The sequence below is a fragment of the Theropithecus gelada genome, chromosome 7b (assembly GCF_003255815.1).
Source record: "Theropithecus gelada isolate Dixy chromosome 7b, Tgel_1.0, whole genome shotgun sequence".
In the NCBI taxonomy this organism is placed as follows: domain Eukaryota; kingdom Metazoa; phylum Chordata; class Mammalia; order Primates; family Cercopithecidae; genus Theropithecus; species Theropithecus gelada.
In genome coordinates this window covers 37,512,076-37,537,413 of record NC_037675.1, presented here as the reverse complement: position 1 = coordinate 37,537,413, position 25,338 = coordinate 37,512,076, and the positions used below count along the sequence as shown (strand labels likewise).

The window sequence follows — 25,338 nt, the reverse complement described above, 5'->3', positions numbered from 1 at the left end:
TGATTCTATTTCTCAAGACAAATAACTGCATGTTCTCAAAAGGCTAGTGTATGGATACAGTTGTGACCCTTAAAATCATAGAAAGTGTGCTGCTTCTAAAAAATAGCCTCCTTATTTTAAATTCTGCATTTCTTTGGAAATATCCTGTTATTTAATTTTTTTTCCACTTAAGGGCCTGTTTACATTAGTAATATATCTTCTAGAGCCCTGGGAGTTTATAGGGTTTGTACCTAGAAAACATCCCAGCACTATTACTATGCTTCAGAGACATACAGGGGTCCCAGGGCAAATCAAAATGTTTTTAAATGACATGTGTGAAGTTGATGAAAATTCATGACCTCTCTGTCAGAGCTGCTTGAGTTTAAATCATCAGAGAAAGGTGAGTGCAAAGAATTTTATTTAATACTTTTATTCTGGAATCCTTCTCATTCCTTGCTCATGGTCCCAGGTTTTAGCTCTGTTCTACTTAACAGTCTGATTACAAAAATAAAAAATTAGCAGTGTGTTCTAAATTGCTTTTCAGAATTTTCTGCTTAAACCACTGCTCAGATATATAACTTTTAAAGAGGGATTGAAATGTAGTTTGAGAATATGGTCACATACTACAGAACATGCAAAATACATGTGGAAGACCTCACGAGTGCTGGTAATTCAACTGGTTATACTTTATGATTTAGAAATATTTTCAAATTTGTCTTTAAAATGGAAAAGAAAACATTGCAGGGAAATTCACAAAAATAAAAAATCCCAAAATACTGTGGTTACTGAGATCAGCTGTTTTTAAGTAAAAATCCATTCAAAGCAAAATAAAAGGCATTGTGTGGTGTATGCCGGCTAAAACTGAGAACACAAGAGCATTGCAGTTAATTAGAACCAATCAACAGGATGCTTTGCAACATTTCTCACATCAGTGCACCATCTGATCTTCATAATACACATTTCCCACAGTCTTGATGCAAAAAGGACTGGAAATAAATATTTGACTCATCAAAAATATATGATGCTTTTTAACTGTGCTTTCTAATAATTATTTTCAAGTTACTGTTATGAAAATAAGATCTTGAAAATCTGCAAAGGCTGTTCTATTTGCATTTTAAGGGGGATAATCTTAGTTACCTTTTTTGTTTTGTTTTAATTTTATCTGTACTTGAACCTGAGAAAAATACTGATTTTTAAGAATAATATTTAGGGCATGAATTTGTTTTATTACATGTTTTATATATGGCTGTTGTACTTATGAAAGATAACTGAGCTTTTCTTGGGTAAACCATCATATTATGAATGATTAATTAGTACACTATAAATAATGAAGCACTACATTATAGCTGTTTTCATATTAACAGAACACTGAACTAAATTAACTGCATTAACATCTACATCATAAATGTTTTAAACGAATATGCAATATTTAACACTATTCTGTTTCCTGTTTCTACAATTTATTCAATGCCTGGTTCAACCCAGAAAAGTTTTGCTTTAGTTTCATTTATTATACTCACAAATTGTTCTACTAGGAAAAAATATTGTATAGATTTTGTCATATTTTTGTTAAGTTCATAATTTGTTCCTTATAGACATTTGTTTCCTTTTTTTTCTTCCCTGCATCTTACTTTTTCTTTTTTCTTTTTTTCTTTTTTTTTTTTTTTTTTGAGAGTCTTTGTAACCTTGTCTATATATTAAAGGTAGAGCTCCCTCTGGGCCGCTGAAGTGCTTCAAAACAGATTCACAAAACAGTTTGTTAAAAATATGTTTAACCTGAATCAGAAATATATACAACTTGACAATAGTTTGTCATCAAGTTTTGCTTCCTCTTAAAAGCTAATTTATGGATGTCTAGCAGGTATCGTTTTTAGAGACAAAACTAGCTGTGAAACTGTTGCTATTAAAAAGAGAATTATCTTCCAAATGAGTTGATGATCCATTCTTCTAAATTTATAAGGTACAACTTGCTGATGGAAGTAATTTACTCTTCAAACTCTGCAGTCATCTCTTGCCAAAAGAAAATGTTTGTTTATTCCGTTGTGGTCTATATGTTTTCTCCCTTTACATCACACAAGATGTTTTTCTCCTCCCAACCCCCAAAAGCCCATTGCTAAATATTGTCTTTCTTGAACACTCTGGTTTCCGTAGGAAAAAAAAAAAAAAAGTTTCAAGAAACTGTCTTCACGCTAGCAAATAAACTTTGTTCTTTGCCCTTTTCTTTGAACAGATTTGATCTACTTCCATTGCAGGAGGTGTCTCTTAGCTAGGTTCTCTTTAGAAAAGTTACTCTTTCTACTAATTTACAGAGACAGCTTTGATGACAAATACTTTATTTAGAGCACTCATCTTACAAACACAGAAAAAAGCCCATGTTAGGATGTAAATCTTTTTCTTACTAACTAGCCTTTTAAAGGCAATAATATTTGTGTTTATATTTTAAACATTTGATATATTTGCCCATTAGGATTGAAGCATTAGCCCCAAATGTTAACTGCTCCAAAGAAAAGCAGTTTCAACAAATAACCTGAAATTGGCTCTGTTACACCAGTTTGATTTATAGGAATTTAAATAATAATGGCCTAAAATGCATATTACAATAACTCTGCTTATCTATAATATCTTAAGCAAACAATGTAGGTAGAAAAGTCATTTGATAAAGATAATTGGTTCAGGCAAAATAGAACTCACATTCTTCTGCCAGATAATAATTCAGCGGCTATTCTAACTTCAGTAGTGCTTTATTAGACCCAGTTCTCATTCTTCTTAAAGACTTAAGAAAAAAGACACATTCTTTATCTTTAAACAATTATTTTAAAATAAGTAAACAGCAGGAATGGGATAAAACTTCTCTGTCAGATTTACTTGCTGTTATTCAATTTCTCAAAAATTTTCTTAGGGGACAGGAGTGTCATATGTTTAGTTTCAGGACAAAGGCACCTTTTAAAATGAAGAGCTTAAACAAAATCTATAAAGAAGTTTGCTTAACAGATAGTAGGCTAACTAAGCTTTTAGTTGTTAAAATTATCAAAACCAGGGGGAAAAAAACTAACATTTAACGAACTTTAAAACTAATGTGAGGCTAATTTTTAATAAAGAACATCTTTTAAAAATAACAGAAGCAATTATGAACAATTTCTGGAATTCGCTTTGGATAACATGTCGAGCAGGCACATTGTTTTACTATTCTTCTGTGATTTTCTTAACTTCCTAATTAAGAAAAATTATGTAACTTCAGAATGTATCCAGCTTAAGGAAACATTTTTATGCAGATGGTACCCAGTTAAAACAAGACAAGACAAAATCTTAGAGTCAAACAACATTAATTAACTCATTTGACAATTATGTATTATTGCTGCTATTATTATTTTGTTTGATTAATGACCAAGCTATTAAATAATTCAAATAATTCAGATTTCTAGCTGTGTTATAAAATGTTCTTTTAATAATTTAGCAATTAATTATAAACCCCTTGCATGTGATTCATGAATATTCACTTTTATATCTTGAGACATGTATTTAAATTTTACAGTTTATTAATTGCTTTTAGCTGCATGTTGTATTAAGGTGCAAATAATCTATTGTAAGTTGGTTGAGTTCATTTAAGAGAGTGTTTACATTTAATGTTGCTTTTTAATAGACAGAAATAAAGTTGCTAAATTCAATACAAGGCAATTGTTAATTTGTTAAAGTTGCAAAAATTTTGTTAAAATGTTTTGGCAATAAAAAATTTCATAGATATTAATAAATCTTCACTTTATGACTTTCTATCCTATACACTTTTTAATTGCTTTAAATATATAAATATATTATTTATTTTTAAAGGAATGAGCAAATTAGAATTCCAATTCACTCTAAGGAGAGAGAGTTTAAATTTTTCAACAGGATAATTAACTATTTGCTTGGCTTCAATTTATCTGTCTTGTACATACAGCGATTTGACAGAACTGACTAGTGAAAACTAACCAAAGCTAGAAATCAACGGAGAGAATAGTCAAGAATGGAAAAAGGAAGAGTTTCAGGAAATGATATTTTCCCATCAGTGGATAGGCATGCATACATTAAAGGCATAAAAGGCCGTGGGAGGAGAAACAAAAGCTGTAAGCTAAGGATCCTGCAAGTCTGAATTAACTAAATGGGGAAAAAAATGAAATCATTCTGCTTAAACCTGTTCACTAATAAAAGGAGAATCGCTTTTGTTAAATATGCTTGGTGTGATTATCAAGCAAAATTTTTTTCTCCCAGACATCTATGAATAAAACATGCATTTGAGCACTAGGTAAACAAACAATAAATGGATGAGTTCAGTTACAACATAATAACATTTTATTTGGAAAACATATATAATCATATTTGTATTGGCAATCCAAATTTAATGACTTCTTTCAGTAAAATCAAAGTGCCTCGCAAATAACATTTAATGCATAAGGATTGTTTATTCTTTGCCCATTTTTTTTTCTGTTTTCTCAAATAAACAGATTTTTAAGGTCTCTGCTGAACCATACATAAACTAGGTGAAATGTGATTTTTCAGAAAAGACTTTCTTTTGGATTTTCTTAATTTTAGGTTACAGATGCTATAAAAATAAATTTAAAAACATGTTTTTGAGATGGGGAGAAAATGTTTTCAGTCTGTGTAGCCTGGGCTGATTTGAACAAGACTCTGTGTGTAACCATAGTCTTTGGCTTATTAGCCATTTCATCAACACGACATCATCTTCTGCAAAATATGAATGAGGAGAAACCATTTACAATAAGAAAAGCAAACAACAGAATGAATTTCCTCTGTTGGTGTTTTGTGAGACTGTTAAACAGAAAATGGAGGGAAGAACTCTCTTTAGACGATATCACTTAATTAAGTAAAGCATCCTAATCAGAGTCCCCTCCAATTGTAATGACTGTAGGGAGTCAAGTACATTTCTGTCTATATTAGAGTATCTAACTGCAATGATTTATTGATATTTATTTTAGAAGTGCAACACAAAAGCAATAAAACAGAGGAAGCAGGGAGAGAGGGAACATGCCATTGCTTACTACAGTTACAACCAGAACACAACAAACTTCCTGATTTTCACGTGGGAGGTTTTGCTTTCCAAAATCAGAGCCCACCTTTATAAGAGAATGTTCCTTTCCCTCATTTGATTTTTCCAAATGTTCACTGTGGCGTTTCTTTGTCCATTAGATGAATCATTGATTCACTTTCCTCACTGCAAGAATCACTGCAAATGAGTGGATGAGCACCTGCTGTTTTCTGCAGTGACATTACTGGATTGCATTCTACCCTGATTTTAGTCTTAAAATACAGCTTCTCTGTATGAGAGAGAGATTGAGGAAGGAGAGTAAATATACAGTATAGGCAGACAGACATTGGCTGCCCTCCAAGTTGCACACAGCATAAACCTGTTTATCTGCTACATTTCACAAATCTCAAAAACATGTGAATAATCAGGCAAGCAACTGGATAAGTGATTCACACTAGGGAACCTAACCAATATTCTGATGAGAGGATACTATGATGCTAAGATGTTGAGGCAAATAGGCTTGTATTGTAGAAACTGCATATAGTAAAGTTGATTAGTTGTTCAAAGGAGAAAACAATCTGTACTAAAATGAAGTTGAGGCAGTATCCCACCCTGTGGTCTTTGGTTTGTTATATTTATGTGCAAGTTACCTGGATAATTGAGTTTAAAAATATACATTCATTCATACCATTCCAATAATTGGGGTCAGTATACATTGATTGGCCTTCATGTTAGTTGTCAAGGTAATTTATTTCTGGAGACCAAGATCTAAATATTGAGGGCTAGTGCCTTAAAACCCAAATTATACCAACACATCTATTTGAAATTAAATTACCAAACATGCTTAGAACCTATTCATTTTGAAGAAGCAACTTTTCTTGGAAGGCTACAGTCAATTTTTATTATTGTAGAAGATGAATTGTCTGAGAATAAGTGAACTAGGCATGTAAGGCTCTTGTTATAGCTACATCACTGCTTTCTCTATTTTTCTCTTTGTTTCTTCCTCATTTGCTGATCATTTAATCTCCCTTTGTCTTATTCCCATGATTATTGTGCTTTAGCATTTAGCTGTGAAGTGGAAGCTCTCAAAGGTTTTGAGGCTAACCCCAAAAGTATACATTGGTTCTGAAAATATCATGAGGTTGTTTGTGAATTTTAGGCTTGAATCACTTCCATAAACTATATTTGGTTAATTACAGCAAGATGAATTATCAACTTGCTTGATATATCTGTGTATTTGCTTATACGGTAGACCTGTCATCACAGGTCTATACCAGGAAAATGTAGGTTTCTCTACATTTGCAAACCCAAAATACTATTCCAGAAAGAAGAGCAATAATACAACAAGGCAATTGAATAAACATTGCACATCCTACAGCTTTTTTTCCCCTGCATTGCAGAAAGGCAAATTGCTAAAACTTTTTGATACTAGAAAACTTTGTTAAATTATGGTAACCAAAGACATCATCATCTTAGCAACAGAAAGTCTTGGAGAAGGTAGGTGACCTGGAAATTGATGTTCCAAACAATATTCTGCTACATTTGAGCTTCTTCATTAAAGCTTTGCCTCAAGAGAATGTATGTTGAGTCTACTGCCAATTGCATCTGCCAAATACTTTTTATTGTCTGAACATTTTCTCATCTTCTTGCTTTTCGTCTCAGGTTCTTTTTATTCAGGATCAGGCACAGAGACTGACTGAATGGCTCCAATTATCAGGATTTGAAAACCCAGTATCAGAATCTACCACTTTGTGTAAGTCTGCCCTGAGCAGTGTTTTCTTTAGCAACAGGACACTTACATAATATGGGATCATCTTTTCTTCTTTACTTCTCTCTGACCTTGTAAAATATGACAAAATTTTTTCATGATTAATAAGTCCACTGCATGGGAGATTTTGCAGGAAATGCAACATAAGAACTAAAAAGCATTCTTTAAAAGATATGTTCAGGTAAGTGACAAATGGAAGTTTATGGGTGGTCAAGGGTGTTACTAAAATTGTTGACAACCTAATCAATAGTCTGAAGACTCAACACATTGATTTTTTAATCATAGAAAATTATACTAGGCTTTCTGTGTGAGTCGGGTTTTGAGTATATGCCCACAAAGCTGAAGTTGGTTCTGTGAACCTCAATTAAGGTCAACCACAGATGTTTTATGCAGCCAAGAAGAACCTTTTAAAAGTTTTTTTTTTTTCTATTTTTTTTTTTTTTTTTTGAGACAGAGTCTCGCTCTGTCACCCAGGCTGGAGTGCAGTGGCGCGATCTCGGCTCACTGCAAGCTCCGCCTCCCGGGTTCACGCCATTCTCCTGCCTCAGCCTCCCGAGTAGCTGGGACTACAGGCGCCCGCCGCCTCGCCCGGCTAATTTTTTGCATTTTTAGTAGAGACGGGGTTTCACCGTGTTAGCCAGGATGGTCTCGATCTCCTGACCTCGTGATCCGCCCGCCTCGGCCTCCCAAAGTGCTGGGATTACAGGCGTGAGCCACCGCGCCCGGCCTCTATTTTTTTTTTAAAGTGATAGCTATTCTGATTAAGAAATCATCACCAGGGGCCAGGTACAGTGACTCACGCCTGTAATCCTAGCACTTTGGTAGGCCAAGGTGGGCAGATCACCTGAGGTCAGGAGTTCAAGACCAGCCTGGCCAACGAAGTAAACCCCCATCTCTATTAAAAATACAAAAATTAGCTGGGCATGGTGGCAGACGCTTGTAATCCCAGCTACTCAGGAGGCTGAGACAGGAGAATTGCTTGAACCCGGGAGGCGGAGGTTACAGTGAGCGGAGATCGCACCATTGCACTCCAGCCTGGGCAACAAGAGCAAAACTCTGTCTCGGGGGGAAAAAAAGACCAAAAACAATCAGTAGAGCTGGACATAATGACGCATAACTGTAATCTCAAAACTTTAAGAGGCCGAGGCGGGCAAGTCGCTTGAGCCCAGGAGTTCAAGACCAGCTTGGGCAACATAGTATGACCCTTAGCCAGGCATGGTGGCGCACACCTGTAGTCCAGCCACCTGGGAGTCTGAAGTGGGAGGATCTCCTGAGCCTCAGACGTCTAGGTTGCAGCAGGCTGTGATCATGCCACTGCACTGCAGCCTTGGTGACAGAATGAGACCCTGTCTCAAAAAAAAAAGAAAATCACCAAATCCTACATAATCTATATACCACAGGAATCTTAGAAATAATATGTGGGCTGCAAGTGAACTTTTTAATTCTCAAAGGCAATACAAAAAGGATATGAAGTTAAAAAAATAAAAAGTTGTTCCTTTCTTTTCCCCTAGTCTCCTCAATCCCATTCCCCAGTGGTGGCCTTAATAGTCTCTCATATATTTTTACCAATTTTTAAAAATTCATATGCAAGCACATCATCTTTTAAATCACAAATAAAATCATACAATATATTTACTATTTTAAGCTTGTTTTTATTCACCTCAGTGTATGTGACTGTTGCTCCATGCCCTACACATGGGTTTATCTCATTCTTCTAGAGCTGCAAAAGATATTACATAATATAGTATTATTTATATAACCACTACCATGTTGATAGATATGTAGGTAATTTCTATTTAATTTCTTTGCTTTTACAAATAATACTTCAGCAAATGTATGTATAGTTTTTTTTTTCTTCTATAAGTGTACTTGCAGAATCAATTCCTTGAAGTAGAATTGCTAGATAAAAACACATTTACAATTTTTGAATTATATTGCCACATTATTGACATAAGAAGTTGTAACCATTCATTTTTCACTGACAATTTTTGAGAGGTGAGGATTTTGACAAGCACTGAAACGAGTTCTGTGTTTGACACATCTGCCTTCTAGTCCATGTCTTCAAACTTGGCTAAACAGAGTTCAGTGGCAGCTGGGAGGCTTAGTGATTATCTCGTGGAAAGAAAGAATCCTCCTATGGCCTATGTGCTCGGAATAGCAGCTGTGGCTGGGAGGAGCAGCACTGGGATGGGGAGAGAAATAGCTAGGGAAGTACGGCTGCCATCAGTTTAGGACTGGGCTTGAGTTTTCACCAAGGCCACTTCCTAGAAGCCTTCCTGACACGGGTGGGGGCTGAAGAGCAAAACCAGGAGCCATTCCCACAGGCTGTCATGAGAGTGGAGAAGCAGCTACATTAGCACCATCTGCAGCCTCGCTTTCTGTGCACACTCTCCATCTCTGCTCAGATTCTAATCCATGTATGCATTTACCTTTTCTCCATAGCTCATCCTGGCTTTTAGGGAAGTGCTATTCTCAGTCACCTGTGGCTGCTCATCAGCAGGCAGGAGTTCTCTAGGCTTCCTCTCTATTTTACCACTTAGTTTGTCTCTGCGTGATTAACCCAGAAAATTTGCCCGACATTGACCCAGTTCCCGGATTTGAAGAGACAGCCTCATCCTTGAAACTTTGACTCCTTATTCAATACTTTTATCTTTATAAGTCCTGTTTTCATCTTGAAATAGAAACTGGGAAGTGCCTCTTAATCTACACCTAGATCGCAGCCTTTACGTTGAGGGGTTACTTGAATGTTCTCAGGGTTGCAGTTACACTAGAAGTTTGGTTTGTATTTAGCATTAACATGCTAGGCACTATGGTAGCCCCTGTGGGTGCAAAGATGCATAAAACACAGTTCATGCCTTCAGAAGTGTATACCATAGTGAGGAGGAAGCACTAACAAATGCAAGCCACTCTGAGAAGCGTTAGAACAGAGGTATTTAATTAAAAAATTCTATGAAGTCTCAATTCTGGAAAGTTATCCTACAGACATACAAAAGGACTTATAGACAAGTTGTTCACTGCAGCATTGCATGTTATGTGAAGAGTTAAGAAACACCCTGTCAACAAGGACATTTTATGAGTCCTATATACTGACATGGAGTGATCTTTGGGATATATTTCATATGAGCAATCAAGCTGCAGAAGATGTATGGTATATGTTGCTTTTTGTGTAAGAAATCTAGGAAATAAAAATATGCGTTAATGCTTGTATATACATAAAAACATTGGAAGAGCCCGGAGGAACACAGGGCAAGTGTTAACCTATAGGGGGCATCAGGGATTAGTGGGGTGGATAGGAAAAGGGAACATAATACAGCTTTTCAATGTATATGTTTTAATGTCATTTTAATTCTTGGGCTATGTGATTGTGTTATCTAGTCAAAAATAGCATATTTGAAACTTACATAGTAAAATAAGATTTCCCCCTCTTCAACCTCTGCATTTCCTGAGGTGTTTGGAAGTGCTTGGCTACATTTATCTGGGATAAAGAACATTACATGGGACTGGACAAGGGAGGCTCCGAACAGGATAAAGAAATTTTCTTAGAGTCCACTGAATTTTTCTTACCACATTCATAAATCCACTGTCTCATGGAGATGATTTTGAGCAGAGCTAGGAGAAAGAATAGATATTCTTCACAAAATTCTGAGAGATGGAATTTCTGGGTTTTTGTTTTGTTTTGTTTGAGAGAGAGTCTCCCTCTTGTCACCTGGGCTGGAGTGCAGTGCTGCGATCTCAGTTCACTGCAACCTCTGCCTGCTGGATTCACGTGATTCTCCTGCCTCAGCCTCCCAAGTAGCTGGGACTACAGGCATGTGCCACCTCACCTGGCTAATTTTTTGTTTTGTTTTGTTTTGTTTTGTTTTGTTTTGTTTTGGTATTTTTAGTAGAGATGGGGTATTGCCATGCTGGCCAGACTGGTCTCGAACTCCTGACTTCAGATGATCTGCCTACCTCGGCCTCCCAGAGTGTTGGGATTACAGGCGTGAGCCATGGCACCCAGCCTGAAATTTCTTATAAACAGGACACATGTAAGATATGGGAATAATTTCGGATGTTTCATTTTTTTAGCATCCTATAGGCAAGGCTGTGAGAGTGGCCACTTCAGGTTTCCCATGATGATGTGGTAGGAAAGGCATGATTTACCCATACCTTGAGTTGACCTGCTTAAGTCATGAGGTTGAGCAATGTGAAACTTTTCTTCCTAAAGCTTTAAATAGGCTGGGCATGGTGGCTCGCACCTGTAATTCCAGCACTTTGGGAAGCCAAGGTGGGAGAATCACTTGAGCCCAGGAATTAGAGACCAGCCTGGGCAACAAAGTAAGACCCTGTTTCTACAAGAAATCAAAACATTAGTGGGGCGTGGGGGCATGCGTCTGTAGTTCTAGTTATATGGGAGGTGGAGGCAGGAGGATTGTTTGAGCCCAGGAGGTGGAGTCTGCAGTGAGCCATGACCGGGCCACTGCACTCCAGCCTGGGTAATAGAGCAAGACCCTGTCATACACACACAAAAAGCTTTAAACAAAGGTCTCATGCTGATCAATGAATAAGAGAAATTGGCTGCCTTACCAAGTAAATGCCTCTTTTATTTAACAAAGATGTGTCCCATAAATTTTCTAGAACATCACATTAAAGTGATTTATAGAAAGGTTGTGGGATAGAATTAGATCTTGAGAATTCTCTGGTCTCTTCCGTAAAGTGAAATCAGGAAGTTTTGAAAGAAGGTGGTAGAGAATAAATAATTTGTGAGGAAAAATGTTTATGATGATTTCATGATTATAATGTTAGAAGACTGTTAAAGAGTGATATAATCATCACAGGAGCCACACAAGGACATAAAAGGCCCTTGGTGGATGAGGAGGACTTTACTTCCCCGTACATCTCTGCACCAAAGCTCATTACTACTATGACTTCCCTGACTTTCCAGTTCATTTTAGTCCTTTTTGGCCATAAGACTATACCTAGGTGATAAGCTCTGGTTATCCAGGAAGCATGGGGGTAGGTGAGCATGAAGGGGTGATTCCCTGCCTTCCATTCACCAGTTTCTCTCATTGCTTCCTTCATCCCCCACAAATTTCATCTCTCAGCTAGTCTCAAATTGTCCTGTGACAAGAGTCTGAAAAATCCTAGTGATTTAGGAATGAGGCTTTCAGATATGATAAAGTGGCCATATAACATATCTAGCCTACACCTAGTATCAGTTTCTTTTTTGAAGTACTAGTGAGTCATTTTATTTTTTATGTGATTATCACACAAATGTGAACATGTTAAGCAAGTTATTGCTAGCAATCAGGACCGCTTGTTACATAACATCAGTAAGAGGGACTCAGGTGAGAAACAACTCTGATTATAGGTATTTAGCCCAAATGTACATCAGTTGTAACTCCTTCAATGTATTCTTTTAGCAGCTAATTGAAATACTTTATCAGTGAAAGTCTTGACACAACAGTTACACAAACATACACATAAGAACATGGGGAAATTAAATAAGACTTATAATATACACCTTAACAAAATGATGGCTTAATTTGTACTCCCTTTGTAATTTTAACTAAATATTGTGGTGAGTAGTTCTTACTTTAAATCCTAAGTATATGGGCATTTATTACACACAATATGAAAATACTTCAGGAGGCTTGTGATTAACGCTGTGGTATTCAGGCACAGTTTATAGCGACTTTCAATCAAAGACAAAAGGCCCAAGCAGATGATGAAACACTTAAAAAAGATGTATGTATACAACCAAGGACTTAATTCAGACTTTCTCATTTTAGCGCAGTTCTAGTTCTTGGCTTATCAAGGATGGCCCCAAAGAAGTATTCTCTGAGCCTGGCTCAAGGACGCCCTATGGATTAGCCCCTAGGGTAGGTTGACCAGAAAAAGTACAGGATGTTCAGTTAAATTTAATTCCAGATAAAGAGTGAAAAATTTTAAGTATAAACATGTCTCAAATATTGAATGTAACATACTACATTTAAAAGTTAGTTGTTTATTGGAAATTCAAATGTAATTGGACATTTTTTATTTTCATTTTTTCTAAATCTGGCATCCCACGGGCGCTGAAGAATACTCAAATACCTCCTTTCCCTGCCCACCATGACTGAACTTGGATCTTTCAATCATATGGACACATGCTTAAACTCTTACGTACTCACTCTCTGAGATAAAATGCCTTACAGATTTGAAATCCTCAAATACAGAATTTCTTTTTTTTTTTGGAGATGGAGTCTCACTCTGTCACCCAGGCTAGAGTGCAGTGACGCGATCTCAGCTCACTGCAAGCTCTGCCTCCCGGGTTCACGCCATTCTCCTGCCTCAGCCTCCCGAGTAGCTGGGACTACAGGCGCCCCCTACCATGTCTGGCTAATTGTTTTTGTATTTTTAGCAGAGACGTGGGTTCACCGTGTTAGCCAGGATGGTCTCGATCTCCTGACCTCGTGATCCACCTACTTTGGCCTCCCAAAGTGCTGGCATTACAGGCGTGAGCCATTGCGCCCAGACCAAATCCAGAATTTCAATCTAGTTCCATGGTCTGGATCTCTTATTGGATATTGCCTACTACCTAAGCTTGTTCCCTCCCCATATAACATTTTGTTTATACCACATATTTTCAAAGACATTTTTAAACATTTGTTTTTGAAGAGAAACATCAATTGCCTCGCCGCTAAATGCAATACAGAGAACATTTGAACATCTAAGTTCTTCTCTCTCTCTCTTCCTGAACTTAAATGCAATTTTGATTTTTCTTTCTTTTTGTTTCAGACGGAGTCTCACACTGTCACCCAGGCTGGAGTGCAGTGGTGCTATCTTGGCTCACTGCAACCTCTGCCTTCCAGGTTCAAGTGATTCTTATGCCTCAGCCTCCTGGGTAGCTGGGATCACAGGTGCATGCAGCCACACCTGGCTAGTTTTTGTATTTTTAGTAGAGATGGGGTTTTGCCATGTTGGCCAGGCCAGTCTTGAACCCCTGACCTCAAGTGATCCACCTACTTTGGCCTCTCAAAGTGCTGGAATTACAGATATGAGCCACTGAGCCTGGCCCAATTTTGATTTTTCAAAAACATGTTCTTATGGTTTGGTGCTTACATTTTAAAGAGTAGAGAGATGTGAAACGAGATAGGAGAGTGCTTTTCAGACTAAGTTTGTACCTCTAGATTGGTCTCTTGGAACTGTGGTAAAGGTAGCTACTCAAAGGTTTAATTTAAGATTTTCTAAGTCAAACCAAATGCCACTACTACTAAAATACAGGAACTAAAGAAAAGGAACAGCAATTTGGTAGGATAAAGAATAAAAACTGTAGAGTTAGCAGATTTGAGATCAAGTCCTAGCTCTGTACCAGAAGTAGCTGTGAGATCCTAGGCAAGTCATTTAGCCTCTGTGACTTGCCAGTTTCCTCCTCAATACAACAGGGATAGTAGGGCCACCCAAAAGAGACATGCTATTTGTAGAAATGATTTGTAACCTTCAAGTCCAATCCAGATGCTTGCAGTGGTGATGATGAAGATGATGGTCAAGACATAAACATTATACAAGTAAATTATTAAAGATATTTAAATTTTGACTCTCAATTTTTTTACTACCTACTTGGTTCACAAGAACTATATATATATAAGAGTATTGTTCTTATATGGGTTGAGAAAAGAAAAAAGACACCAAAAACTAACCCAATTTCATATACTTTTAGAAAACAGCTACCTAAAATGTTATGTGTCTAAAAATGGGATGTTTAGAGTAAAATATTTAGGATCACATTGAAATCATGGATAACAGAGAAGAACACTGAGAAACATTTTGTTTAAAGCCATTTACTTTTATTTTTGGGTCAATACTCATTCGATACTCAGCCTATTTATTTTATAAAAAGCATTAGCAAGGCCTTTTCAGACTCATTTATTATTATTATTGCCATAATCAGCTTGGAGTTTTCAGTGCATAGTGAAGGCTTTGAGGAGATGTTGAGTGTATCTATTTGTTCAGTGATAATAGAGAGGATGGAGCAAGAGAAGAGGTGGGCTGTATGCCCTAGGGTTCCTTTTTGGCACTTGTGTCCTATGTTCAAGGAGAAGGGTGGAGGGAGCTCCCAGGCCAGCTCTGGTGAAGACTGCGGGGGTGCTGAGCTGTCTGAGCACTGGGTGCCAACTCTGATTGGAGAGTATTTATCCTTGTTGAATTTTACTTCAGGCTTTATTATATAACCAATACATACGTGTTATAGAAAACTAGTGAATATAGATAAGCAAACAAAGAGAACTGAACAGTCACCCCTAACTCTTCCCCGTCCAGAGGTTTGGAATGCTCGTGAGATGCTAGTTTGTGTTGCACTGTATCCCCACGTGAGTTGTGAGCTCTGTGAGGGAACAGAGTTCATCCTGCTCTGTCAGAATCCCCAAAGAGGCCTATTATGGTGGTCTGCATGGAGGTGTTACTCAACACACGCATTTTAACCAAGACATCTAGGTTGGCGCTAAAAGTCTTTGTCACCAAATCTTGAGCTCCATCCTTTACAGGGTCTCGAATTGCTTCTCTTTCACTTCCACTTCCCACACTTGGTCATAAAAGTAAGGGAGTTGGGGTTCCAGCGCTACATTAAAAGTGTCTACCTTTAGAACTCAGGATCATCTGAGGGACTGAGTGGAGAGGGATCAAGTGGGATAAGCCTGGCCCAGTCATCAAACTTTACTTGTTGGAGTGGAGCAGTTACCCTAAGTACCTCAGGTTGTTTGCCTTTGCCCCAGGTGCAGATTTCCATGGACTCAGTTCTGGATCCTGGGACAAAGAGGGGATGGTACATAAAAATCAGAAGACACATCTTCACCCAAGCCTCTGAGGCTTTGGCGAGGCGGGCAATATTGCTTTGGAAATAACTCGATGGAGAGAATAAATAGAAAGAGGCATTCTTCTCCACTGCACCATAAATCGCTGAGCAGCATTGGCCCATCTGTGCTCTGGGGTATTGGTGGCAGCGCCAGTAGAACATGCAGTGGTGGTGGCCAGCAGAGGGGCAAGTGGCCTGGTGCTATACAGGAGGCAGTGGTTTCCAGAGAGGCACAGACATGGTAGAGCCCTGAAGTGCAGTGGGATCTAGAAGTATTCCAGTTTACAGTAGATGTGGTTGTACCTGTAGGACACAGTGGTAATCAACAGAGCAAAACAAAATCATAAGAGTGGCATCTTTCCCAAGAATTATAACCAAGTACTTGCAAGATACAACCCAAGACATGTGTGTTGCATGTGTGTGTCTCTGTGTGTGTGGAGAAGGGCAAAAACTCTAGAGAGGGCTCCATTGCAGACATCTGACCTGACTTCCTCTTTCCTAAAACCAGTCCTAAAAGGCGTTACTAAAGTAACAAAATGATTGTCCTTTCCAGTCATTTGACTAAACTATTTTTGAACTCACAGCCTTCCTCTGGTGTCCTATAATACTTGAATTGGATTAAGGAATCTCTGACTCTCTCCCTAGAATTTCTGGGTTAATAATAATATTGACCTTGTAGGGTTGTTAAGAGGATTAAACAGTGTAATACTTGTTAAGAGCTCAGCACAGTGCTAGGCACATAGTAAGCACTTTTCAGTATTAACTCTAATATGACTGCTGCCTCAGTTCACCTCCCAGACAGGTCTCATTTTCTGCTTAGTGTGCTCACTAAGCTTAAATTGTGACTCACCATTAATGTCCTTGGACATATTACTTAATTTCTGGGTAATCTGAATTAACCCTACAAATATGGAGCCCACTGTGTGCCAAGCATTGTGCCAAGTACTGCAGACCCATGTATAAACAGCTCGAACATGCCCCTGCCTACAAAGCGTGCAATGTCTAGGAGGCAGGGGAGGCAGTGAAATGAGCAATTTTAATACAGAGCTGCAGGGAAATCAGATGTGCATATGCCCACTCATCCAACTTGTGTTGGACCAATAGTTAATAGACTCATCCAAAAAGTCAGTAAAGTGGAGAGTCATTAAAAATGTTATCTACATGCCTTAAATGTTCTATTTCAATTTAAAGAGAGTAGAGGTTGTTAGGAGACGGGAGCAGGGGAATGTGGAGTGGTTACTCAAGAGTACAGGGCGTTTTTCTGGGGTGATGAACAAGTTTTGAAACTAGACAGAGTTGGTAGTGACACAGCATCATGACTGCACTAAATGCCATTGACTTGTATATTTTCAAATGGTTAATTGCATGTTATATAAATTTCACTTCAATAAAATATAAACGTATATTATTTTGCCAAATTTTTGATGCAAGGCTAAGGACTTTTCCTTAAATATATGTCCAGTAATTGAAGTCCCGGTCATCTTTCTGATATAAACCACATCCATAATATATACACGTTTTATTTCTATTTTAATTTCTTTAAATTGGAGCAAGAACTTAGATACTGACAAATCTATGTCAGAGTAGAATCTGTTTAGATGTTTAATAATTTCTTTCCATTTCCAATTTTATATCCATGAGAGTAACTTTTAGAAGCTTACATTTATGTCTTTGTACATTATAGCAACAACTTTCTGTACTTATATTTTATCAATTTACATAAGATTTCCTCAAATAACATAGCTATAACCATAGTAAAACTATTATAAAATAATTTAGACCAAACACATCTGACTCTTGGTAGGCATACAATGCAATTCAACTGGTGAGAGCAGTAGTAAGATGAGTGTATAGACAGCAGCTTATCAGCTTTGAGCGTTGGGGAGGGCAGGGCTGTAGTCAGTGTGCTTTACAAATGAAATTACATGTATCAAGTAAGCTGGTTAAATAGAGGCCACTTTAAGAGCATTTGTAATACAGTGGATGTCCAGAAGAAGGATGCTTAACCTGGACTGGGGGTTGAGAAACGTCTTTCCAAGGGAAGTGACATAAGTTGAGATCTAAAGGTGTGGAAGGACTTACCCAGAAGAAAAGTCAGAAGAACTGTTTCAAGCACTGGAAACAACCAGAGAGAGAAGAGAGGAGTATTGGAGGAACAGCAAGAAGTATTGCTGGAGTGTGGCGTGCAGAAGGGGATGTGTTGAAGATGAAACTTGGAGAGGATCATGTTAACCATGTTAAGAAGCTTAGACTTCATTTTAGGGACAGTGGAAAGCCATGGAAAATTTTTAAGTAGAGGACTGACAAAATCAGACTTGTGTTTTAGAAAGATCCCCTGGACTGCATTCCAGGGACCAGAATAGAGATGGTGGTAGGGCAGTGGAGGGGTGAAGGGTAGGGAAGTCCAGTGACGGGGCTACCAAGGGAGTGGTGAAATGAGCCTAGTACTATAGGGATAGAGAAGAGTACACATCAGCTCTGAGAGGCAGGTAGAGGGTAGACTGTACGGGGGTTTAGTGACCAAGTGTATTTGGGGGTGAAGGAAAGAAGGAAGACCAGCTTTGGTGATGGTGTCATTTGCTGAAATAGAGAACGTGGAACAAGAGTAGCTTTGGAAAGAAGATGAGGTAAACTTAGAATATATTGAATTTGAGGTCTAATGAAGCTGTGGGATGTCCATTAAGTAGCTAGACATGTAACTCTAAAACTGGATCTCAGTTAAAGGGGCCAAAAAGTCATATAAGGTAAGGAATGGAAAGGATGCAATGAGTTTTATCAATGAGGAAGTCCCTGGTAACATTGGTGAAAGCAGCTTTAGAAAGCAGGTAGGCACATTAGCCCAATGGTAATGGGTTGGGGAGCGTGTGGGCATGAGGAAATGACCATGGGTACTTAATCATTTAGAGAATTTGGGATTTGAAGGGGAGGACGGAGTAGGGGAATTTCCAGAATAGCTGAAAGAAGAGTAGGGGATGAAGAACATATTTAAGCATTACTAAGATGAGTCAGTAGAAAGGTAAAGGCTGCAAACGTAAGGGAGGAAATAATGAGGGGGTTAAACACAGAAACCCACACTTAGTATGGAACGCTGTTGTGAGGGGATAAGTGAGTAAGCCCATGTAAAGCATTATGCTCTGCCGGGCACAGTGGCCCACGTCTGTAATCCCAACACTTTGGGAGGCTGAGGCAGGCAGATAGCTTGCGCTCAGGAGTTCAAGACCAGCCCGGGCAACATGACAAAACCCTGTCTCTGCAAAAAACACTAAAATTAGCTGGGCATGGTGGTTCACGCCTGTAGTCACAGCTACTTGGGAGGCTGAGGCATGGGAATCCCTTGAGCCCAGGAGGTTGAGGCTGCAGTGAGTGCTGACTGTGCCATTGTTCGTTCCTTTCATTCTCTATGCACTGCCCATTCCCCATTTTGTTTCATCTGTGCCCTGATATAGTTACTTTGGCCTGTGCCTTTTTGGCTGCATACCTGTGGTTTTGGATAGTTACCCATGCAATTCTGGATGGACATCTAGGTTTAGAAACTAGTAGAGACTGGTCTAATGACTTGCCTGTCCCCTCTTCCCATATATGGCCTCAGCAAATCCCATTTCTCAAATGTGTACTCTCATTTTCACTGTCATGTTTAGCTGCTCAGCAGAGGTGATGGGCTACTAACCACACCTGAGTCATCTCATGTACTCTTTCAGACTTCAAAGTATCTTAGCTTTCCATTTTTTCAACTAAGCTAAGATGGGAGGTTTCTGTTCATTGTGGAAAGAGGCTCTTTTCTCCTCATAGACGTATTCCAATGTTTATCTTTAATTATTAACAAGAATTATTAAATGCTTAGTTCATTGCTTGCACATGGTATTCAAAAAACTGAATTTTCCTTTCCTTAGTTCTGTTTGACACATTTCATTTCCTCATTGCTCACCTCTTAGCCATTTTTCTGCCATACAGGCCCTCCTCCTCATGCCCTCTGTTTTTTTTTTTTTTTTTTTTTTAGCATTTCGATATGTTTCTTTCCAATTATTTCTATGCTTTGGAAAATATAATTGAAAAATTGCTGCATGTTCTTTTTTCACTTGCTATTTTAACATAACTATTTTCCTGTTAAAATTATTAACTATAATTTTGATAACTGCTAGATATACCAGCTATACCAAGCTTCATCTGGCCATTTTCCTATAATCAAACATTTAGGTGCTCATGTGTTTATACATCTATTTTTGTTCACATTGTTTATTATTTCCCTACCTGAGGCTTCTAGAAGTGGGATTACAATGGTAAGCATTTTAAGAGGTATACAAAAGCTAGTTTCATATTAAGAACTGATATCACATTAAGAAGTGATACTGCTGTTTTCTCACCAGCAGACTACTAACTTTTCAAGTCCCATTGATATTACAGCAAAAAAGAATGGCTTTACGAATCTCATTCATTTTATAAGTAGCATCATCTTCATTTTAAAAATATAAGTCATCTAATTGTTTACAGTGTTATACACTGTTCAGAGAACTACATAGCTCTGATTCCTTCATTCCAAAAATGTACATTCCAAGGAAGATACACCGATGTGAAGATTCACCAAATGCAGACAAGAACTATTAAAAGTACCCCATGGATGGACCTCCAAATGAGTTTAGGGTAATTGCACTTAAAATATTAGGACCAAAGTACATTTATTTTATAGATGGAGGAGGGGAGGAGATGAGTGGGGACCAGCTGAGACATCCAGTCTTCACCTGGACATATGGAAAGAACAAATGTGTGATCTGCTCATTCCCTCCGAAGGTCTCTGTTGTTACATATTTCCTCCTCTCTTCCAGAGCATAATAACCAATGACTGCTCTCAGAAAGGTACTGTGACCACCACTTGCTTGGCTCGCCAACCTCCTCCCCCATTTCCCTCTTGATTCCTCTTTGCCATATCACCTTCTGTCTCCTAGCCTTGCCTCAGGTCCCTGACGAATCCTGCCCTTAATCTGTGGGGGTGGTAGGTGGCACTGGTTTGAAGAGCTTACTGGATCTCCCTCAGTGAGTCAGCCTGGAGTTGTGTTTGAAAACCACAGGCCCTGACTGTGGCTGTCAGACCTCCCAGACACCACCTGCTGCTGCCCGTCATCATCTTCAGGTGCTGGGCTCCCCTGTGGGCCTCCTCCTCCCGCCTCTGCTGCAGCGGTCCCATGGGTGCCCGCCCTCTCTGACACCACACGAGAAGCCATCTAGATTCCAGAAACAAAGTCATCTTTATTTGCCTCCTTCCCACTGAAGGTAAAAGCAACATTAATAACCACAACAAATACTTAGTGAGTGCTTACTATTATTCATTTAATTGTTGGCCCTTCCATCCCTGGCCATGATGAGAGATGTGCCATAACTTACTCCTAAAGAGACCTAAGGACACACGTGCACAAACATATTGGGTATATCATCACTGGCATCAAAACTGATTTTCCCTGTCTACCCAGAACAGGCCCAAGGGAGAGGGAAAAGTGGATACCCACCTGTGTCGCCGTTTGTGTGCCAAGTCCAGGAACAGTCCATACAGCCCTGCGGCATCCCACGACGCTGTCACAAAGAAGTTCACCCGAGGCCGAGGTGTTGTCATCAGAATGTTCGTTAAAGTAGGACCGCTGACCTTGTTCTTGGGCAGATACTCTTCCTGTGGAGTATCCAGCCTGTTTGCCTAGTTTCCTTGTTCTTCCGGGGTCTGATCTCTATCTGTTTTACTGTATTCCAGCTACCAAAGTGGTATAAGTAAAATTGAAAGAATTCTAAACAGCTTTTTCCCCCATGTTAGCTGCCTCACGTTAATGTGGTCTTATGGTCTGCAAATAAGTGTTTTGATGATTTGGCGACTGCAGTTATCCATACTAGCTCTCCTACCACTGACTACTGACAGCTAATTATTATCGAATACCCACCCACCCAGGGTGAGTTATAAGTTATACCAGGTGTTTTGCTTAACAATACTAATGCAATTAACTTTACTGTTTACTCTCTCATCTTAAAGTAATCAGCTGGTAAAATAAGATGGATTGGATAGGTACTTGAATTTTTTTTGTTTGTGAGGCTTTTCCCCTATTCATATTAAATTTAAACTGTTTTTCAAATTTATTTTGCTATTCATATTTCCTGTGCATGAATCATATAATCATGTCCTTTGCCCATTTATCCGTTGGGAATATTATTAGTGTTCACATGTATGTTTGAATAACTTTTCATATACTTGGTGCTGATAATTCTATTTTTCATGTATGTTGATTTTTTTGGTTTTTATTGCTAGTTATTTCTATTACTTAGAAGTTAAAAACTTATGTAATTATATTTGACCATTTTATTTCATTTCTAATTTCTCCATTTGCTCCAACTGTAAGAAAATTATCACTTTAAATTGAGACTAAAAGCCCTATATATTCTTTTAGGTCTCTATTTCCCACCATCCCTGATATTTTACTCTGACATTCTCTAGGCCTTACAGCCCAGGCCCCATAATTATTCAACACATTATTTTCACAAAGGTTAGATGCTTGTGTTATGACTTCAACTGAGCAGTCACCTTAGAGTCTACTACCTACCCATTTATCCTGTCTTTACAACTATTTGTCATGTCTTCTGTTGTCCAAGGGGCTTACAACATTCACACCCAACTTCAATCATTCACCTACTCATTTACTTATTCACTCACTCACACTTTCATTTATTCATTCATTTACTGTATTTGGCACACAAACTCTAGGATGGCCACCAGGGATCCTTGCTTCCTGGTGTGTTCACTCTTGTGTGTAGGCAGGACCTGGGACTTGCTTCTAACCAACAGAATATGGCAAAAGTGGTGGGATGTTCTTCCTGTGATCATGTTACATAATACAAGACGCTGTCTTGCTAGTAGACTCACTCTAGACGCTCTCCTTTTTGGCTTGATGAAGTAAGCAGTCATGTTAAGGAAGCTCTCATGGTGAGGAACCTTGGGCAAACTCCAGCCAGCAGTCAGAAAGAAGTCTGGATCCTTGGTCTTAGAGCAGCATGGAAATGAATTCGCCAATAACCTGAGTGAGCTTAAAAAGGGGTTTCTTCCTCAGTCAAGTCTCCAGATGAGAACACTGTCCAGGTGTCACCTTGATTACAGTGTTGTGAGACTCTAAGCAGATGGCCCATCTAAGCCATGCCCTTACCTAGAAACTGTAAGATAATAAGCAGTTGTTTTGAGCCACAAAGTATGCAGTAATTTGTTATGCAGAAATAGAAAACAAATACACAGTGCTGTGCTAATGATCATACGCATGATCTCTTAGTGCTTCAAGTAACGGTCTTAAGCCTGATACTAATATTATCTTCATTTACAGATGGAGAAACTGAGGCCCAGAAATTGATCTCCAGAATGCTTTGCTCTTAGCCACTATACTATTATGGCATATTTTATCTTTATGTATTGCATTATTTCATGGATTCAAGTTTATCAATGTCCTTTGACAAGTTTAAAAATCTGTCTGCTCACATGCACACGTATGTTCATTGCGGCACTATTCACAATAGCAAAGACTTGGAATCAACCCAAATGTCCATCAGTGACAGACTGGATTAAGAAAATGTGGCACATATACACCATGGAATACTATGCAGCCATAAAAAAGGATGAGTTTGTGTCATTTGTAGGGACATGGATGCAGCTGGAAACCATCATTCTCAGCAAACTATCACAAGAACAGAAAACCAAACACCGCATGTTCTCACTCATAGGTGGGAATGGAACAATGAGATCACTTGGACTCGGGAAGGGGAACATCACACACTGGGGCCTATTATGGGGAGGGGGGAGGGAGGAGGGATTGCATTGGCAGTTATACCTGATGTAAAGGACGAGTTGATGGGTGCTGACGAGTTGATGGGTGCAGCACACCAACATGGGACGAATATACATATGTAACAAACCTGCACGTTATGCACATGTACCCTAGAACTTAAAGTATAATAATAATAAAAAAATAAAAATAAAAATCTGTCTGCTAAAGCCTATCAAATGCATTAAGGAAAAATCCCACTTGGCACATCTCCCAAACAAGGTAGATGTTTTTATAGGTTCAACTCTATAAAGACATTTCATGTAACTGTTTTGTGCTGTACTTATACCATACATCTTGTAGAAATAATATTAGATTCATGAATAGGAAATATTTTTTATTAAAAGTGATGGGCTGGCTGGGAGCGGTGGCTCACGCCTGCAATCCCAGCACTATGGGAGGCCGAGGGAGGCGGATCACGAAGTCAGGAGTTTGAGACCAGCCTGACCAACATGGTGAAACCCTGTCTCTACTAAAAATACAAAAGATTAGCTGGATGTGGTGGTGCAGACCTGTAATCCCAGCTACTCAGGAGGCTGAGGCAGGAGAATTGCTCAAACCTGGGAGACAGAGGTTGCAGTGAGCCGAGATGTTGCCACTGCTGCACTCCAGCGTGGATGACAGAGACAGGCTCTGTCTCAAAAAAAAAAAAAAAAAAAAGCGACGGATTATGAACTATTTAGAAGAAAGAATAATCATGACAGACATGAGTCCTAAATGCTTTGAATTTATCTGGAATTAGAACATTCAGAAAAACATTAGTTAAAATGTGCTGCCGCTTGGATTCTGTCTTTAACTTTGCTGTAAGACTAAAACATTTAATCTGTGTCTTACTGTTAACATTTCTGATCAGGTATAGGGAAAAACATAATATAGAGAGATTTAGAAACACTTTTTTTTTTTTTTTAACTGCTAAAGTCCTATTTGGTTCATTGTTCTGAGGAGTTAAGGTGGAATTGTGATCCCGGTACCATGTCTTCTAATAAAAGTCATTTTTGCTCTGCATTTATCAGATGTTAATTATTCATACTGCATGACTGAGGATTTTGGAGGCAGAGAGAGATTCATCTGCAATATTTGGAACACCAGTGGAGGTCTACATCAACACAGAATTTATACAGCAGCTGGTGCTAGTCAGAGCTAATGATAGAATTTCAGTTTAATAAAAAGACCCCCAACTGAGCATACCATCTTGAAAAAAGTATACTTATCAAACAGCTTTCAATCAGTTCAAGAGAGACACCTTAATTGGGAAGAGGAAGAATTGCAGAGTAGTTTGTAATCATGCCAATTCCAGATCAATAACTGCATGTCTGTTCTTTGGTAGGCATAGCTTTTGCTTTATATTAAGTAATCACTTATATATTCTCTCTATTTGGATAAGGAAACCTTTCCTTTATTTGACAATGTATAATGATATACTCTTTTAATTCACCTCTGTGTCTTTGTAATAAACATGTGAAAAATTTAGACATGTGATGGTAAAGGTCAATATAATTATTTGTTTTTAAAATAAATTTTGTATCTAACAGGAAAACGGTGCTTATGAAATTTTTATATTTTCAAAAATTATTTTGTTGAAATAAAATGTTATGAGTAAAGTTAAATGATGGTGGTTTAACTATAAGAAGAGTATACTGAACACTGATAATCTGATTTGTATGAAATTACTTCGGGGAAGGCTGTGTAATCTAATAAGAAACAAAAAGAAGACAGTTTACTTTTTGCAGGAAGGATTTGGAACACTAAAGAAGAATATGATTCAGTCATTAAGTCTTAGTTTTCTTTTGTTAAAAGGAGATAGTCATTCAAACTGGTGGCTTTCAACCTGTTTATAGGCTACTAGTCTCAGTGGTGCCTTACAGGGCAGTATGGGGCAGGCAGGGCAGGTGCAGAGGGCAGTGAGGGGAGGTATGGCCCAATA

The 25,338-nt window shown here is 38.4% G+C and overlaps 1 protein-coding gene across 3 annotated transcripts in view; it reads left to right on the top strand.

Annotated features, from left to right (window-relative positions):
* The window catches only part of SFTA3 (surfactant associated 3), a 46,427-nt gene extending 21,406 nt beyond the window's left edge, over positions 1 to 25,021 (top strand). Inside the window, exons 2-5 of one of the 3 annotated variants that reach the window (XM_025391859.1) lie at positions 6,662 to 6,752; positions 20,264 to 20,430; positions 21,042 to 21,171; positions 24,428 to 25,021. In XM_025391859.1, coding sequence (XP_025247644.1) covers positions 20,413 to 20,430; positions 21,042 to 21,171; positions 24,428 to 24,558 — 279 coding nt within the window. In that variant the 5' untranslated portion in view covers positions 6,662 to 6,752; positions 20,264 to 20,412 and the 3' untranslated portion in view covers positions 24,559 to 25,021. The remainder of the gene's footprint in view (positions 1 to 6,661; positions 6,753 to 20,263; positions 20,431 to 21,041; positions 21,172 to 24,427) is intronic. The other 2 variants (XM_025391858.1, XM_025391860.1) reach the window with 2 other exon arrangements.
* The last annotated feature ends 317 nt before the right edge of the window (positions 25,022 to 25,338 follow it).